At 45.0% G+C, this 17,070-nt stretch overlaps 1 protein-coding gene across 6 annotated transcripts in view; it reads left to right on the top strand.

The window, feature by feature from the left end:
- Positions 1–15,616, top strand: part of SYNDIG1L (synapse differentiation inducing 1 like) — a 57,453-nt gene extending 41,837 nt beyond the window's left edge. For 4 of the 6 annotated variants that reach the window (XM_043516174.1, XM_043516171.1, XM_043516172.1 and 1 more), the window contains 3 exons: positions 6,739–7,190; positions 10,538–10,675; positions 13,469–15,616. In XM_043516174.1, coding sequence (XP_043372109.1) covers positions 6,780–7,190; positions 10,538–10,675; positions 13,469–13,627 — 708 coding nt within the window. In that variant the 5' untranslated portion in view covers positions 6,739–6,779 and the 3' untranslated portion in view covers positions 13,628–15,616. Of the gene's footprint in view, positions 1–291; positions 443–717; positions 908–2,516; positions 2,702–6,738; positions 7,191–10,537; positions 10,676–13,468 lie in introns of all 6 variants that reach the window. The other 2 variants (XM_043516170.1, XM_043516173.1) reach the window with 2 other exon arrangements.
- The last annotated feature ends 1,454 nt before the right edge of the window (positions 15,617–17,070 follow it).

Genomic DNA, 17,070 nt, shown 5'->3' with positions numbered 1-17,070 from the left:
TGCCAAGTGTCAAATTAGAATCACAGAGAGGAGTATTCAGTGACTGTAACCATATTGCACTGGGGAGGATAAATGTGCCAGTCCTGTCTTGAGAGCTGGGGGCTTTGGAGCTGGGAGACATCAGTCACACTGTGAGAGAGACCCAGATTTATCCTGGGACTACCTAGACCAGAATCTGGCCCTGTTTGTTTTTCTCGTTAGCTCAGTTCATATCCATTGTCTCCAATGCGGCACTTGTTTTGATGATCTCTTGGCGTGAGGCACACTGATCAGTTTTGTGTTTTGCCACAGACTGGAGCAATTGGCAGGAGAGGTTGAGACTGGGGGTGTGGGCCTCACTCTCTGGAGTGACTGAGTGTGCAGCTGTAGGGAGAGAACAACCACGTAATTATGGAGAGATAGCATCCATGGGTACCGAGGTGATATCCTAGCCTGACTGCAGGTATGGTCCGTCTCTGTCAATCTGATAGACTCTCTCCTCCAGGTGCATCTCTGTGTCTGAGCTCTGTTTGTGTGTATGTATCTTCCCTAACCACCCAATGACACCTGCTATTATTCGCTCTCAGTATTATGCAGACTAATCCTGTGGGGTGAATAGTGCCACATTCCATCCAAGTGAGTTTATAATGAGGATGGAGTGTGCCTTGCTCTCAGCCAATTTTGTCTGTTCACTGCTTCTTCGCTTTGATGTGCCAGTTTCATTCTTTCTCTCCAAAGTCTGATGATGGGTAATAAGGCCCCAATTGCATTAAACTCACTGAAGAACCCAAGGAAGTCCAGTCCGGTTTGGAGTTTACTGCATGATTTGCTGGTCTCTGTCTCTTCCGGAGTCTGGGTCGGGGGACAACTGTATGTCTTTCTTCTCGCCTGTGATTCCCTGCATCATCTACATATTCTCAGGAGCATGGTAGGTGCCGTGCAAACATATATGAAACACAGTCCCTGCCCCAAAGAACTTACTTTGTTCACTGCACACAAGCACGTGTATGCACAGACACTCACATGCTATATTTGTGCAATGCTGTGACCTTGGTGCCTTTAAGAAATTAGAATGATCTCTAACCCTTCAACAACTGTGTCTTCCTTCCCCCCCCTCTCCCCTTCCCTGCCCTGGCTGTCTCTGTGATATTAGAGGGCTGTTCAGAGGACATGCTAACCCTGTTGTATTAAAGCAGGAAGCATATTCCTTGCTTGCATTACAATATAACTGAGCACAGCATCTATAGGGCTCTGACACAATATCCCTCAATGCTCCACTTCCACATAAAGCTACAGCTGCAACCTAATAATGAGACTGTTCCTGTGGCTGCACTTCAGGGTAACTTTGCATATTTATGAGACCTGTGGTGGAAAGGTCTCGCTTCTCATTTCTCTCCTTATCCTAGAGCCCTTGTTATCCAGCTTTCTCCCTAGAGAGGGAGAAATGCAGTTTGCTGGGATTTTTCTGTAGCTGTTCCATAAAAGAGAGATTCCTGACCATGATCCTCCCTGTGCAGAGTTGGCCATCTCCTTAATACAGCAATTCCCATACTCCTCCCTGCTGCAATCACAGTCTTATGGGATGGCTCAGGGCAGATGTACTTAGGTTATCTCTGTTGGCCCTTTGATCCCTTACAATCAACACCGCAATATCCTTTTTTTCTTCTCTTTATAACACAATCTCTGGGAGCCAAGCCCCTGGGGTGTTGAAGGGCAGCAAGGAAAAGAGTGTTGGCGGTCTTATATCACAGAGAACATTATAAAAGAGGGATCTCTGTTCCACAGAGTTACAGAAATTAGTGAGGGAAAAGACCCTGGGTGCCTCCCATCCACACGCTGACAATGCGGGATTGTTGTCTATGTAGCTTACTGCTTTGTCCAGCATAGCTTTAAAAGTCCCACGTGGCTGGCCTTCATCATTTCCCATGGGAGAGAATTCTGCAACCACTACTGCTTGCTCTTGGGGAGACTTTCTTAGTATTTAACTTACATTTTCCTATCTGTTCCTTGATTACTCCTAATTTTACTCCCTGAGTAATTCATCGCCCTTCTGGATATTTACACCCTTCAGCTACTTGCAGACTGTTACCATGTCCCTCTGTGTTGTCCCAACAAGACAGATTTTGCTCTTGCAATCTTTCCTTGTAAATCTGTCCATCCAGCCCCAACTTCTCTGAACTTTTTCCAGTTCATCAGTATCTTTTTAGTTATAAGGTTCCCAAACCCACATAATCCAGGTCCAGTTGCAGTAGAGTTGTATAAAGAGTAATAATCACCTTTTGGGCTTTGTTATTTGATGCCTCACAGTGGCCTGTTTTGCTGCCATATTTCACTGCCGGTCTAACTTGCTGCCCAATATCACCACTAAATCTCTTTTAGCCGTTTTCTTTTAGTTCCGTTTCATTTTATCTCATACTTATGTTTTCAATTTCCCCAGGACCCTTTGCATTATTTCTTTACTCACCAATATTCACAATGCTTCCCAGTGTAGTAGTGTGTGCAAATTTCATTAATGTGCAGTTCATTCCTTCTTCCAGATCAGTAAATGAAGATCTTAAATATGACTGGATGTAACATTGAAACATGCAATATCCACTAAACGCTTCCCTGCAACCCCGTATAGGGCCATTTATCAGCACGCTTTGCTCATGGTCCTTCAGGCAGTTTTCTGTCCAGTTCAGTGACTATTTCCCACTTCGAATGAACTTTGGCAGAAAAAAATGTAATGAGACAAGTTGTCAAATGTTATAGTAAAAATACAAGTTTGTCTGCCAAGATCTTTTCTTCGCAAACTCCATGGTTGGATCATTATCCTGTAGATGTCTCGTGATTTTTCACCCCTTAATATTTGTTCCATTATTTTATTAGCAATAGAATTTAAATTTACAGGAAAGTAATTGGCAGGATCACTTTTTTTCCTTTTCCAACCCTCCATTACAAACCCAGTTCTCTGTAACTTCCTTGAATTAACTGTCAGTGCTATAATTTGTTAGATCATTCCTTCAATATTTTTAAAACGCACATCATCCAGATTGTTTCACTTCTCTATTGAAAATTTCCCATATATGCCTGCATCGGCCTTTATTAATTTATTTTTACTAAATCTTCCTTACCTATTAATGGTTCAAATAGAAATTTGTAGTAGGATGGGAAAATTAAGAATCTGGGGCATGCCATTGGTCTTATTTCGGTTGTTGGGTTTAGTGTGTGGGTGCTGCTGGGTGGCGTTGGTGGGCTATGACATACCGGAGGTCAGACTATGACTCAATGACTCTCTTGGTGGGGAGAGGCATGAAAGATATGTGAAGTAAGATGGGTAGGCCTTTAACAACACAAGGTGGTCCTGAAGGATTTGAGGGGCAGGGGTAACTTAGAGAGAGAGAATTATTTCATCTCCCTGAACGGGGGTGTCAAGGTTCCTTCCCCACTCTGAACTCTAGGGTACAGATGTGGGGACCTGCATGAAAAACTCCCTAAGCTTATTTTTACCAGTTTAGGTTAAAACTTCCCCAAGGTACAAACTATTTTACCTTTTGTCTCTGGACCTTATTGCTGCCACCACCAAGCATCTAACAAAAATAACAGGGAAAGAGCCCACTTGGAAACATCTTTTCCCCCAAAATCGCCCCAAGCCCTACACCCCCTTTCCTGGGGAAGGCTTGATAAAAATCCTCACCAATTTGCATAGGTGAACACAGACCCAAACCCTTGGATCTTAAGAACAATGAAAAGGCAATCGGGGTTCTTAAAAGAAGAATTTTAATGAAAGAAAAAGTAAAAGAATCCCCTCTATAAAATCAAGATGGTAAATACCTTACAGGGTAACCAGATTCAAAACATAGAGAATCCCTCTAGGCAAAACCTTAAGTTACAAAAAGACACAAAAACAAGAATATACATTCCATTCAGCACAACTTATTTTATCAGCCATTTGAACAAAACAGAATCTAATGCATATCTAACTAGATTGCTTATTAACTCTTTACAGGAGTTCTGACCTGCATTCCTGCTCTGGTCCCAGCAAAAGCAACACACAGACAGAGAGAACCCTTTGTCCCCCCCCCCCCCCCAGCTTTGAAAGTATCTTGTCTCCTCACTGGTCATTTTGGTCAGGTGCCAGTGAGGTTATCTTAGCTTCTTAACCCTTTACAGGTGAAAGGGTTTTTCCTCTGGCCAGGAGGGATTTAAAGGTGTTTACCCTTCCCTTTATATTTATGACGGGGGGGGGCTCAACTTTCAAAAGTTTGGGAAATGCTGCCCTAAGGGAAGGGGTGGAAGCTCATTGATAGGGACATTTTGAAGCCGGATACAATACTAGGAATTGTACAGTAGGGGAGAAGCTGGGATTGGCCCTGGGGACAAGCACATGGGAGCTAACTGGGCTTTTGATCCTCAGGAGTCTTTAATTCAACTTCTTTATTTAAATTTTTGTCTGGAGGACAGATAAAACTAAGGTAATATGCTTTAGATCAAAATGAGTGGCATACCTCAGGGAGCCCTACACCAGGCAGATGGCTCTGCCTATAATATATAACATACTGCAGAAAAAGAAATTACTACTATGTCTAAAGAGAAATGACATTTTGGGCTACAAGGCAGCAGGGTGTCCCATTGAGGTCTGTTCAGGAGATAGGTGTATGCTAAAGAACTGCTTTAAAAACACAGTGTCTAGTGTTAGAATTAGAGGTGGCCAAATAACGGAGTTTATATCCCAGGGAAAGTCTGATATTCTAACATTTGTTTTCATGCCAAATCAGGAGGAAAAGTCAAAATATCAGCCATTTTCACAGAACAAAAGGTTCCAAAATATTTTTATTTGGAAATGTTAAAATGGGCAATTGTTAATTAAAATGAAATGATTCATCGTTCCCAAATGAATACATTTGTATTTGAATTGACATTTTAAAAAAAAGATTCTTTTTATGTCATTTAAGGAAATGTCTGTTCAAAACCAAATGTTTGTTTTGTTTATATTTTGCTGATGGAAAGTCAAACAATTTTGTCAAAATCAAAATCTTCCCATGGCAAATTCTGATTTTGACAATCACATGTTCTGGTAGGAAATTGTTTTGTGCAAAAAAAAACCGTCAGCCGGCTCAAGTTAGACTCTCCGGAACTGAGCTCAGTGGTAGAGCTTTTCTATGCCCGGGGTGGTGCTGGTTTGATTAAAGCTGTGATGTTGCACTGGTTTAGAAAAATGGTTTAGAAAGGAAAGATGGTGCAGTAGTTAGGATGCTATTCGGGGCTGTCGGAGACCCGGGTTCAATTGCTGCTCTGTCAGAAACATCCTGCTTGACCCTAGGGAAGTCACTTAGGGCTGTCCTACACTACAAAGTTAGTTCAGTTTAACTACATTTCTCAGGGCCATGTCACACCCTGTGTCGTATAATTAAGCCGACCTAAGCCCCAGTGTAGACACAGCTAGGTTGATGGAAGAATTCTTCCATTAGTCTAACTATCGCCTCTCAGAGAGGTGTATTTACTACATTGATGAAGGAATCCCTTCCATTGCTATAGTAAGTGTCTAAACTGCAGTGGTGCAGCTGAACCATAGTAGTGTGTCTAATGGAGACATACCCCTAGGCTGGGTACATCTACACTTGGAGCTGGGGGTGTGATTCACGGCTCGAGGAGACATACTTGTGCTAGCTCTCATTGAGCCAGCAGCTAAAAATAGAATATAGCCATGGCTGTGGGACAGGCTAGCCACCAAGTACGTACCTCTCTGAGATCCTAGGCAGGGACTCGGGGTAGCCACAGCTGCATTCTGTTCATAACCGGCTAGCTCAATGAGAGTTAGCGTTTAAGTGTCTCCGTGAGATGGGAATCATGCCCCCAGTTCTAAGTGTAGCCATACCCTTTTTTCTCTGTGCCTCAGTTCCCCATCTGTATAATGGGGACCATAGCACTTCCCCACCCCACAGCGGTGTTGGGAGGACAAATACATTAAAGATTGTGAGATGCTCAGATACTGCAGTAATGGGGACCTTCAATAGATAGATAAGTGCAGCTGTGGGTGTAGACCAGGCCTCAGCATCTCAATCCCTCTCTCCCTTTCTGTGCTTTGTATAGTGTATGGAGAGGCAGTCCCCCCAAGAGAACACTAAGACGGTACCAGTCATTAAAATATCCTCACAGCAACCTTCTGTCTTCCCTGAATTTATACGTGGTCCCTCATCAGCCCAAGCCCAGGCATTAAAAAGCGCCATGAAAGCTCAACTCTGTTTGGAAATCATTAGCTGCTGAACCAGTAATGCATGAAGGGCTGTAATTTACTGTGTGTCCTGCTAGTTTTGGATGTCAGAACGGCCCCTCAAGTGGATGCCAGCTGTGCATCTACTGCAGTGCCATCTGGTATCCTCTACGCAATATAAATTATGAGCCACTAGAAAGAATGCAACCAGCATTCCTATCTGACTGTATGGTCCCTTCTCAATGTGCATTGTAGATACAGCAAATCCTCCACTCATTCCAGTCTGATGTTAACAGATCATTTCATCACATGCTTAGCTCACTATCAGCTTGTGACAGATGAACAGCTCCTCAATTATCTGAGACAGTATTCAAGCCATGGAATATAGGGTTCCTAGATTCTTATTCTCTCTAGTGCAGCCAGATAGTGCTATTTTGCACTGGCGAGTGTACTGCAGTCATCTCTGCTGTGACCAGTAGATGTTACTATGAATGGTTCCCCTGAATCTGTAGCCTCGCCTTGTTGATATTATACACTCATTCCTTCTACTCTCTTTTATTCCTCAGGGTTACCCTCCCGTTAGCTCCTCCAGGCCATTTTCAGCATAATGGAAAGTCTGAGTGAGCTTCAGAACCCACTGCTGGCCAAGAGCAGCAGGCATCTTCATGGTAGCTACTCCTACCATCAGCATCACCCTAGTCATTGCTGCCAGGGGAAACTTTACATCTTTCAAAACACTGGCAGTGCCAGGACTCACCAGCTGCTGGATGCCAGTTCTCTGCAGCTGGCTGTTGAAGCATTATATGGTCCCAACTTCATCCTGGTGAAGGATGAGACCAGTCTCAAGGCCAAGGACAACAAGGGGGAGAGCTGCGAGATGACCTTCATGGAAAACAAAGAGGTCCCCTCTGAGGCTGCAGATGGGCGAGAAAAACAAGGGCCATGCCAGATGGAGAGTGACATCAGAATCCAAACAGTGTCCTATGAGGTGGAGGAGGAAGAATTCCAGGAGTATGAGGTGAGCTACTTCTAGGAGAAACAGCAACAAGCTGCTCCCCGATAAATATGTCCAACTGCCCTTGGGGGTAGATGGTGCACAACTGGTATTGAAGGTGTTAAATTCTACCATCCCTTCTGTGTCTGAACTCAGCATCACCACTGAGTCTCCTAGCTGCTTCTGTTGGTGTCCAACAGGGTTATTTTTGGTGGGATACTTTGAAAATTTAATCTCACACTGAAATCAAAGTGGAGCTGGGATTACAGCCTCCGGGAGGACTCACTCAATTATTATAACGTGATCTCATTTCAATTGCATATTGCAGTCCCATTGGTTGAAATGTTATCCTAGTATTGTGAGTTTCTCTTACATTTGCCCTTCCCCACCCACCCCTCTCCTCTCCAGCTCTGGCTTATTACAGAGCGAATGTTACTATTTCTGTCAGCCAGATAGCTGCACAGCAGCAGCAGTGCAGTGAAGGCGTTGTTATATTTTTAGGGTTGGAAAGTAATCCGGGGCACTGTGGATTGACCAGAAACTCGGCCCAGAGAATGATCTGTCTCTGTCCTTTGAAATAGGCCTTTTTTAATGCAATGGCTAAGTGCAGATGAATGATGAGGTCACACTTTGTGTGGCAGCCACATGTGGCGTACATGCTGCTCTGTCACAAGGCATGTGGGTATCTTGATTGGCTGCTCAGAGGGGACCTCATTGACCCATGGGGTGAGGAAGCTATCATTTTATCCCTCTCCATCCCCCTCCCCTATAGCAATCTTGTCTCGTCACTGTCCTTCCAGTCCCATCTTGACACCCTCTGTGCCACACCCAATCTCCTGCCTCCCACACATTCTCCCTACATCCTCCCCACGGTTTCCTGTTGTTGATCCATGCCTCATATTTTCCCTCCCAGTCCTTTAATAGTCTCTTATCATTCAAGTCTCCCACTCTGCATCCCCAGTCTCTCTCATGCTCTCTGTTTTACTCTGCACCTCCTTAGTCACCTTCTTGGCACTCCTTAGCCTCTGACTCTGCTCCCACATTCCCCTCAGTCTCCCTCCTGCACCCCACATTCCCTAGAACTCTGTTTCCCTTCCTACTCATCTTTCTCAGTCATCTTCTATGCTTCCATGCACCCTCCAGCTTTATCCTGTCTCTTTATCTCTTCTGTGTATACCCAGCATTTCCCTGTCTCTTCAAAATTTCTGATACAGTTTCCTAGCCCCAGAGCTCAGGAGGTGGCCAATTTTCCTGATATCAGCCTGACTTAGGCTCAGTTGAGAACTATGGGAGATGGTGGCCATCTTCATAAGGGGCAGCCTCATTTTCCAATATAAGGCAGTGGTGGCCATCTTGACTATGGCTGTGGCATTACAGAAAATAATGGAAAATTCTGAATAAGGGCAGGTGAGAGGGTACATAGACCCCACACAGACCAATAAGGGGTTAATAAGAGCCTGTGGACTTAATCAGCCCCACCCTGCTATACTCGTCAAAAATAGAGGGAGGGGTTAAAAGGACAAAAGCCCAGCACAGTAGTGGCTGACCAGGAGACGGGATAGACCTCTTGTGCTAGCTCCTTGAAAGAAGACCCGGCTGGGGCCGGGTCTTGTCCAGAGATTGCCTGAACGATGGCCTGGCTAAGGCCAGGGAAGATTCAGAGACTGTCAGAGACCAAAGCCTCCCTGGGGGCAGAAGGGTCTGGTGTGGGACTCTAATATTTGTTTTGTTGCCTGTGACTAATGCATCTTTTCCTTTAGGACCTGAGAGATGGAGTTTGTTGTCCTGTCTGGTCTTGCTTAAGGTCAGAATACGACCAGGGTAGCCAATAGTCCTTTGTCTCCCACACCCCACCCCTCAAGGGGATAGACACTTCCAATAAACCTGGGTTGATTTGACCCTACCAGAGTCCATGTAATAATTCATCATGAAATCTGAAGCAACTCAGTCATAGTTTGATACCAGCTTGTGGATAGTTCCACAAGTTTGATACCAAGCATCATGAGAAACTTAAAATATAAATATATCATGAGTCTTGCCATAAAATAATGACTGGCGAATCTGTGCTATAGCTATTTATATTGACGTGTCCTGTGTTCACTAAGGATTTACCATGCAATATAGAAGCCAAGAACAATACACAAGATTCACAAAGGCAGGACTCTCCTGGAGTGGATTCCACTAACCCTGCTATTGTTGGCATCTACTGTTTATCTCCAAATCCATTTCTTTGGACCATGGCGATATGCCTCTTCCAGACTGAAACAGGCACTTGCCCATTTCCATGGGTTTAGACCACTAAAACGTGCCCCCTCCAAACTTGGGCCAAAGGGTGCCCAAGATGGGGAGAAAAGTATGAGACACTGAGTGGCACGCACATTGAAAAGAGGAACAGGGGTTCTCATGAGATTAGGGTAGGCTCAAATCCAAGCCCTTTCCCTTACTTTCAAACCCAGTCTGGCAGTCTCAGACCCACTTAGTCCTAATGAGAATGAGGCATTTTGCTAAAGCCAACACAGCCCATTATGCCAAAGCCCAAGATGTTTAGGTATAAAAATAATTTCCAGGGAAATCCCAAATCTCCACCAAGTTTGCTGAAGACTCAACCTGGGAAGAAAATCAGAATCCATTTCAATCCCCAAATTTTCTCATTACATTTTTTTCTCCTCAAACCAGCTTGAGAGGATACAGTGTTTTAGAAACTCACTCTCTGAATGTTCGGGTCAGAAGAGTTAGAGAATATATGAAAGGGATGGGAAAGAAAAGGAGGTGAGACTGAAATACGGAGAGTGAAGGGGGTGGGGGTGGGAAGCACCGCTTAGATACAAAGAGATAAGTGCCATAGAAATACCATCGGTGAGCAGACTGGCAGGGGCAGCTCTGATTCAGGGAAAGCCCTTAGTAATAGGACACAGAGACATTTTGTTTCAAGAGCTTAGAGTTGCCAGAGGTTGGTAGTGACCAAAAGATTTTTCTACCGGCGGCTGTGTGGTGGTCTGCAGACCATGAGATCCTGCATCTCAGCCCCATTCCCATCATACCTTCCCCCACATAGCAGGCCTGGATGGGCCGTCGTGACTGCACCCCTTTTTTATCTCTGTGGCAGATCCCTCCAGCGCAGGCTGGCGTTAGACTGGTGGGAGGAGGGGAGGAAGCCCTTGTGTCAGTGTTTGCAGCCCCCAGCCCAGTTTTGACAGGCTGGCCTCATGACATGTTTCAGGGTCACATAAGTGTCAGACATGCCAGCCTGTCCCTCTGAGGGGTGAATAGGGTACACTTGCACTGCTCTTCCCAGGCTCTCTCTGTCTGGGCTCTCTCCAGACCTGACGGTCCCGCGCTGATCAGCAGCACTGAACTCGTTTGTTTTCCAGAGTGACTCCTCGAGTGACAGTGAGAGTGAGGATCATTTCCTGATGCTCCCCCCACGAGACCACCTGGGCCTGGCCATTTTTTCAATGCTCTGCTGCTTCTGGCCCCTGGGGATTGCTGCCTTCTACTTCTCCCATAGGGTGAGGAATCCCATCTGTTGATGTCTCCTTTTCTGTGCTGCACATGCTGGGTTAGATAATGGCTCTAACGCAGGGACTCTGCAAGCCAGAAGAACCTCTTGAGTCAGGGGCCTGGCACCATTCCAGTCAGTGAGACACACATTTCTGTCACTCCCATGTGTCCTGTTTCCAATCCTCATTGACCTGTAGCTCTGTGTGCTGGGGCAAAGCAAGTCATGCTCCAGGGTGTGGAGTGCTCTGGGCACCCTTCATCCTTACCCAACAGCAGAATTACATGGTTCTACTGCATCCAGGGCTCTCCTTGACCATGTGGGGGAAGTAGAGGACTTGCCCTTCAGTGCAGAGACTAGATATTATGGGCCAGAGTCTCTGCCCCACCCTTTGTGCCATTCTGGTGGTGCAAAAGGACCTCAAACTGACTATAACTTGCCAAACGAGAATTTCTCCAGCACGGGCGAGTCTTTGGCAGGGGTGGAGCTGTGCTATAGTCAGTTCCTATATTGCTCTGCCCTGCTCTGTGCTTCAACAATCCCCGGAGGGTGGATGGTCTCCTGGGTGACTTTTACCAACTGGTGTAGCTTGGAGCTGCCCCCAGGCTACTCCAAACTGTTCCAGAGTCAGCAATGGATCTGCTTGAGAATCCAGCTGCCTTGGAGATTGGGCAGAGCAGAGACTCTGCCCTCTGTTTCTCGTTACAGGGGTCCCTCCATTCATTATGTCTGTAGTAATGGCCTCTGATATCACATAAAGCCAGTTCCCCCTCTATACAATAGGGATAATAACACCTCCCTTTGCCGATCTGCTGGTTAAACCTTGAATCAATATTACTCTCCTGTTTAAAGCTGGGGAAGGACTGACAGCTCTCCCCATTAAAACAAGAGTCCATTGTGATCTTCCCAGATCACACAAGAGGCTTGATTCTCCTCACACTTGTGTGTAAGTCAGGTGTAACTCAATAGTGTAAAGCTGACACAAATAAGAAGAGAATCTGGGCCTTGGCCTGTATTAGCTCATACTGGTTGCTGCTCTAGTCAGGGCATGGGCCAGATTCTGTTCTCAGTTACATGGATGTAGATCCAGAGTAATTCACTTGGAGTCGATGGAATTGTGCCTGATTTATACTGGATGATCAAAGTTTTTTCTCACAGTCTTAAGAAGTTAAATGGAGACAGCAGAAATAATAATAAAATAAGTTATAATGCACCTAGCTGAGTATAATATGAAAGGAACAACCTAGCACAGCATCTGTGAGGCAAAGTGGGATCTTTAACCTGCTGGAGTTCTTTGAAGAGGAGCTCTTGTGGTTGTTTATCTAATGTAATTGCTGTACATGGTGCTTGCTTATCACTTGGATTGTTTGTTAGTTCTTCAGGGCAGGGACTGTCTCTGTGTTTAACAACTGAGAACACACACAGGAAACGGAGCGGGGTGTCACTGTAAGCAACCCTGAATCTGTGAAGTGGTGGCCCAGAGAGCAAATGAGATGCCTGGATATTGAAAGGGGAATAGAGAAGAATGTAACAATGCCATAGCATAGAGTGGTGTGCGTCCTCACCTTGAATACTGCATTCAGTACAGGGCACTTCATCTTAAAGATGATGTGCAACAGGAGAAACAGGAAAAAATAACAGCAATTAAAAAATGACTAGGAACACAGGTACTGCCAGATCAATGGTCCAGGCTGTCTGCTGCCTTTTCCCTGCCTGTACCCAGAACCAGATACCAAGGTGTAAATTCCCATAACAATCAATTATGGAATAATCTGCCTCTAGGGGAAGATTCTTCCTCACTCCTATTAGTCAGTGATTGGTTTATCCTAGCTAATGTATCTGCAGTATTCTTGTTGTTCATATACATGTTGACTCCACTATGTCCTAATATCATGTGGCAGTGAGTTCCACAGGTTATTTATCCATTGTGGAAAAATTTATTTCCTTTTAAATATGTTGCCTTTTAATTTCAGTAAATGTCCCTGTGATCTGGGATTATGCGAAAGTGTAAAGGGCAGCGCACCATTTACACCCTTTATCCTATTCATTATTTTGTGAATATTTGCATTTTATGAAAATGATCAGAGGCCTGGAAAGACCCTTTTAACCTCTCCCCCATGAAAGTATTTCTAGGCCTCTGATCATTTTCATTGCTCCCCTTCAAACTCTTTCTATAACTGCCATATTGTTTTTGAAATGATGTGGCCAGAACAAAACACCAGAGGAGGGCAACCCACCAATATATGTAATGACATTATACTGTTTCAGTATTCTTCTTTATCCCTTTTTAGTACAATGTAACCAGAAATAATTTACATACTCCTGATTAGTCAACATACTAAAGACTATTAGTACAATATAGCTAGTGTCCCTGCATGTGCAATCATGATGTCATGCCAGAAGGAAGTTCTATTGCACTTACATTTCGAGACCACAAGTGCATGAAGTGACACATTCAAAAGTCCAAACACAACCAGTTCAAAGACTGATCCATCTACACATGTATGGCTATCTGTAGCTACTCACCAAGAAATATTGTACTGGGAAGAGCTGGTCCAATTATCCCTGTACTATGAGAGTGGAGTTTAAGAATATCAGATGCACACATGTACTTCAAACTTCTTAACCCCTCAAACCTACCTTTTAAAGGAAAGCTGTATCAAAGTAAATTTCCTCAGAAGGGAAGAGGGGGATAAAGGTTGGGAGTCAGTGCTGTTCTCTAGAGTAAGTGAACAGTCAATCCTCTTCCCCAGAGGGGTTAGATGATGTTAATAGTCACTTACACATTGTCTTCTCTTTCTAGACCAGCAAGGCTGTCTCCAAGGGGGACTTCCATATGGCAAGTTTGGCCTCCCGGAGGGCCCTCTTCTTTGCTGCGCTCTCCATCACCATTGGCACAGGGGTCTATATTGGTGTGATTGTAGCACTCATTGCTTATCTATCCAAAAGCAGCCATGTATAGCAGAGACCTTGACGCCAAAGCTCAGCACTCTGCACCCAAAGGCCAATGCTAGTGAAATTCACGCTTTTGTGTGGAGCATAGGACAGAACGCTTGCAAGGGCTACTGAGCAGTTCCATAAGTGGAGGGATCCAGGCTTGGATGTGCTGTACAGGCTCTTTCCCTTTTACATGAACAATAGACTCCATTCTCCTTTACACCTTGGACAATCGGCTAACAACATCCCACTAGTAAAGAATTCAGCACAGGCTGAAAGTCCTGGATTCTGAGGCTAAGAGGAGCATGTTTCACTTAAGGAAGAATGTGGAAGAGATATTTTTAGTTCATCTGCAATGCCTGGTGTAGCCACTTATAGTTTTCAAAACAACATGTTCACATTCTAGTCCTGCACTGTGAATCCCACCACCTAGTATATCACAGCCCTGGTCTGATTTTGAGGCATATGGGGAAGAGGGCAGTGGGCAATTAATTCTCTGGCTGCTCTTCCTTTTAGGAGAGAGGGCTCATAGGCTGATTGCAAGAGAGATTGCTCAGGGGTCCTGTTGTGGGGAGAACATTTCAGTTTTAGGGCTATTGATTGGCAACTGCCCCTTTAATAGCCACAAACTAGGAGGACACAGTGCAGCTCTGAATAAAGAGAGAGCTCTGGGACTCGGTCTTCAGAACCTCAGCTAACAGCTCTACCACCAGGCTTTACCCTAGTCTCATTTACCAATCCGTAGCTCAGCCCTTGGTGAGTCAGACCTAGCTCTTGAGTCATACATCCATTCTGAACAAGACGATGGAAGGTCTTTTGGGTTGGTAATTGTGTGTCATCATTTCATGTGTAGAAGCTGGTTGGGAAAAGCCTCACAATTCTTGGGCATTATCATCGTCACAGTAGCACCTAGTGGCCCAACTGAGATGGGGATGCTGTTGTGCTAGGTTCTGTAAAGACACGGTGTAAGAGCTCCGGCTCCAAAGAACTTAGTCTCAGGAGACAAAACAAAGGCTGTGTGTGAAAGGGAGGCACTGAGCGCTGACATGATTTACCCAAGGTCACAGATCAGGGGCCTCAGGGGGCATAGCACCCGAGGCCAGAGTGCTAGCCCCTAGGCTAGGTACCTCACCTTTAGCTTGATCAGTGAGCAATGAAACACTCCAGGTACCACCATTTAGGGCAACACCCAGAAGAAAAGATCTTGTTCTGCCCCAATGCATCTACTCCCAGGTAAATAACAACCCTCTTGCCAGAATTGGCCTGATCCCATTCATGCTGGTCACAGACAAATAAGGAGGTAAACAAAAAACCCTCTTAACTCAGCTTTGTGTATAACCTCCAGCCAAAAATACTGTTTGTTACTGGACGGAAGCTAGAGAATGAGAAAATATATGTTCCAGGTTTGGAGACTGAATGACAAGCAGTGGAGCCAAACCCCATGTGGAGGGTGGGAAGAGGTGTCTGTGCAAGGCTCTGTGCTGGATGGGACCCACGTTGGAAACGCCAGTGCCCCTTAGCCCTGCTTACAGCCTATTGCTTATGTGTATAGTGCCAATAACACGCTAGGCGCTTCACAGATGGATGTGGAGGCAAGATCTTTGCCCCAAAGAGCTTACCATAAAGAGACACTTTCTGCTTCAACCTGAGCTCCACTGTAGGCCTCAGATACCACATCTCAAACCCTCCTCACCTTGGCCAGACCTCCCCGCACTTCTTTCCTTGCCTCCCCACACCTCACCCTGATGGGGCCTAGGCAGGCTCCCAACTCACCCCTCCCCTCCCTGTGCACACTATAGCATGTTTTGTAAGAGACTCAGCATGTTCCTTGATCCATGTATTGTTCATATGTACATTCCCTTCTAAAGCAGCATGTTAATATCTGAGATTTCTATTGTACTTGAGCCATAAAAGAAGGAAACACACAAGAGAAGAGATCTGTTCAGAAGCTTCTCTGAAGGTCCCATTATATTTTATAACATGAAAGAGTTAATAAAAGAGACGGAAACAGGAATGTATCCTTTGTGAGTTGGAAGTGGACGGAATGGGGAGGCACACTGTGCAAATGGCACAATGCTATTTAGATCAGTAAAACCACAGGATGCTTGTGAGGGAGTCTGGAGGATGTAATCCAGGCAATGGCTGGGCAACACAATGGAAGATTATAGTTAATTTAGATCACTGCAAAGAAATACACTTTGGGGGAAAGAACCTAAACTTAGAGCCTCTGAATTCATAGTAGCTTCTTAGAGGAAAGATTCAGGAGTTCCCATGGAGTTCAGTTTGCCCAGTGCAAAGTAGATATTTAAAAAGCAAAGATGCTCAAAAGAGAGAGAAAAAATATAATGATCATGAATAACAGTGAACTCTTCTGTGGAGTTACTAACAAGTCCCCTGGAGAGGCTGGAAAAGGTCAGAGAAGCCAACAAAAATGATTCAAGGCCTGGCAGGACTTGAATAAAAGAGATGGGAGTTAGAAAAGTTCCAAGGTTTTCGGTTCCTTTTTTACCATTAGGTAAAATCTTACCAGTTTGACCGATTCATAACTCAAGGAGTAGGGTCACTTGAATCATAGTGAAAGAAAGTAAATGGGAAACAAAGAGAGGGAAATGGGCATCTAGTTAACGTGGGGAAGTCAGTGCCCCATGGGTCACCATGCTGGAAATCATGGCTGGATTTAAAGAGAGGATAATTTGATGGCCAATAATCACTTCTGAAGCTGTGCAAACTAAAAGAAGTATAATGAAATCTTTGCCCATCAGCTAGCCCCCAAGGAGGTAATAAAGACTCCCCCTCCCAGCCATAGCAAGGCACAAGTGACCAGCAGCATTATGGGTGGGAGGGTCCCATCAGCTACTGTCCAGTAGATAGAAGCAATAGTCTAAGGGTCTGATGTGTTACATTATTTGTACTGCAGTGGTACCTAGAGGCCTCACCAGAGATTGGGACCTTACATTGTGTACCAGCATATAGTACAAGACAGTCCCTGGCCCAAGAGCTTACCATCTAAATAGGCCCAGGGAACACACTGCCATGCATTCCTTACAGCAGGAGCTGGAATACTGGGCCACAGGATTGACCAGTGGCCTGATCCAGGACATCAGGAGCCAGGATCCTAGGGACTACATGATACTGCAAATCTGATTTGGTTGCAGCACAGAGGGGGCAGTATCTGGATGAAAATCTGGGGAAGTGTCTGCTGGTCAAAGGGTGAGGACAAGAAGGTAGAATTTGATGCAGTAGAAAATGGGGAGCCAGTAGAGAGATTCAAGGACAACATTTACCTCCCTGACTGAGGCATCATAAGGCTTAATTAAAAGGTATGTTTCTCACATGCTTTGACACTCTTGGCTGGTGTGAAGTGCGATGCTTTCCGACTTGCCCATGAGCAATCCCAGAAGATTGAATAGCGTTACAACCAGGAAATGTAAAGCAGCACCAGCTATCTCTGCATGCTCAGGACCGTGT

The sequence above is a fragment of the Dermochelys coriacea genome, chromosome 6 (genome assembly GCF_009764565.3).
Source record: "Dermochelys coriacea isolate rDerCor1 chromosome 6, rDerCor1.pri.v4, whole genome shotgun sequence".
NCBI classification, from domain to species: Eukaryota; Metazoa; Chordata; order Testudines; family Dermochelyidae; genus Dermochelys; species Dermochelys coriacea.
The sequence above is the reverse complement of the archived record's forward strand: the minus strand, read 5'-3'. Positions and strand labels throughout refer to the sequence as shown.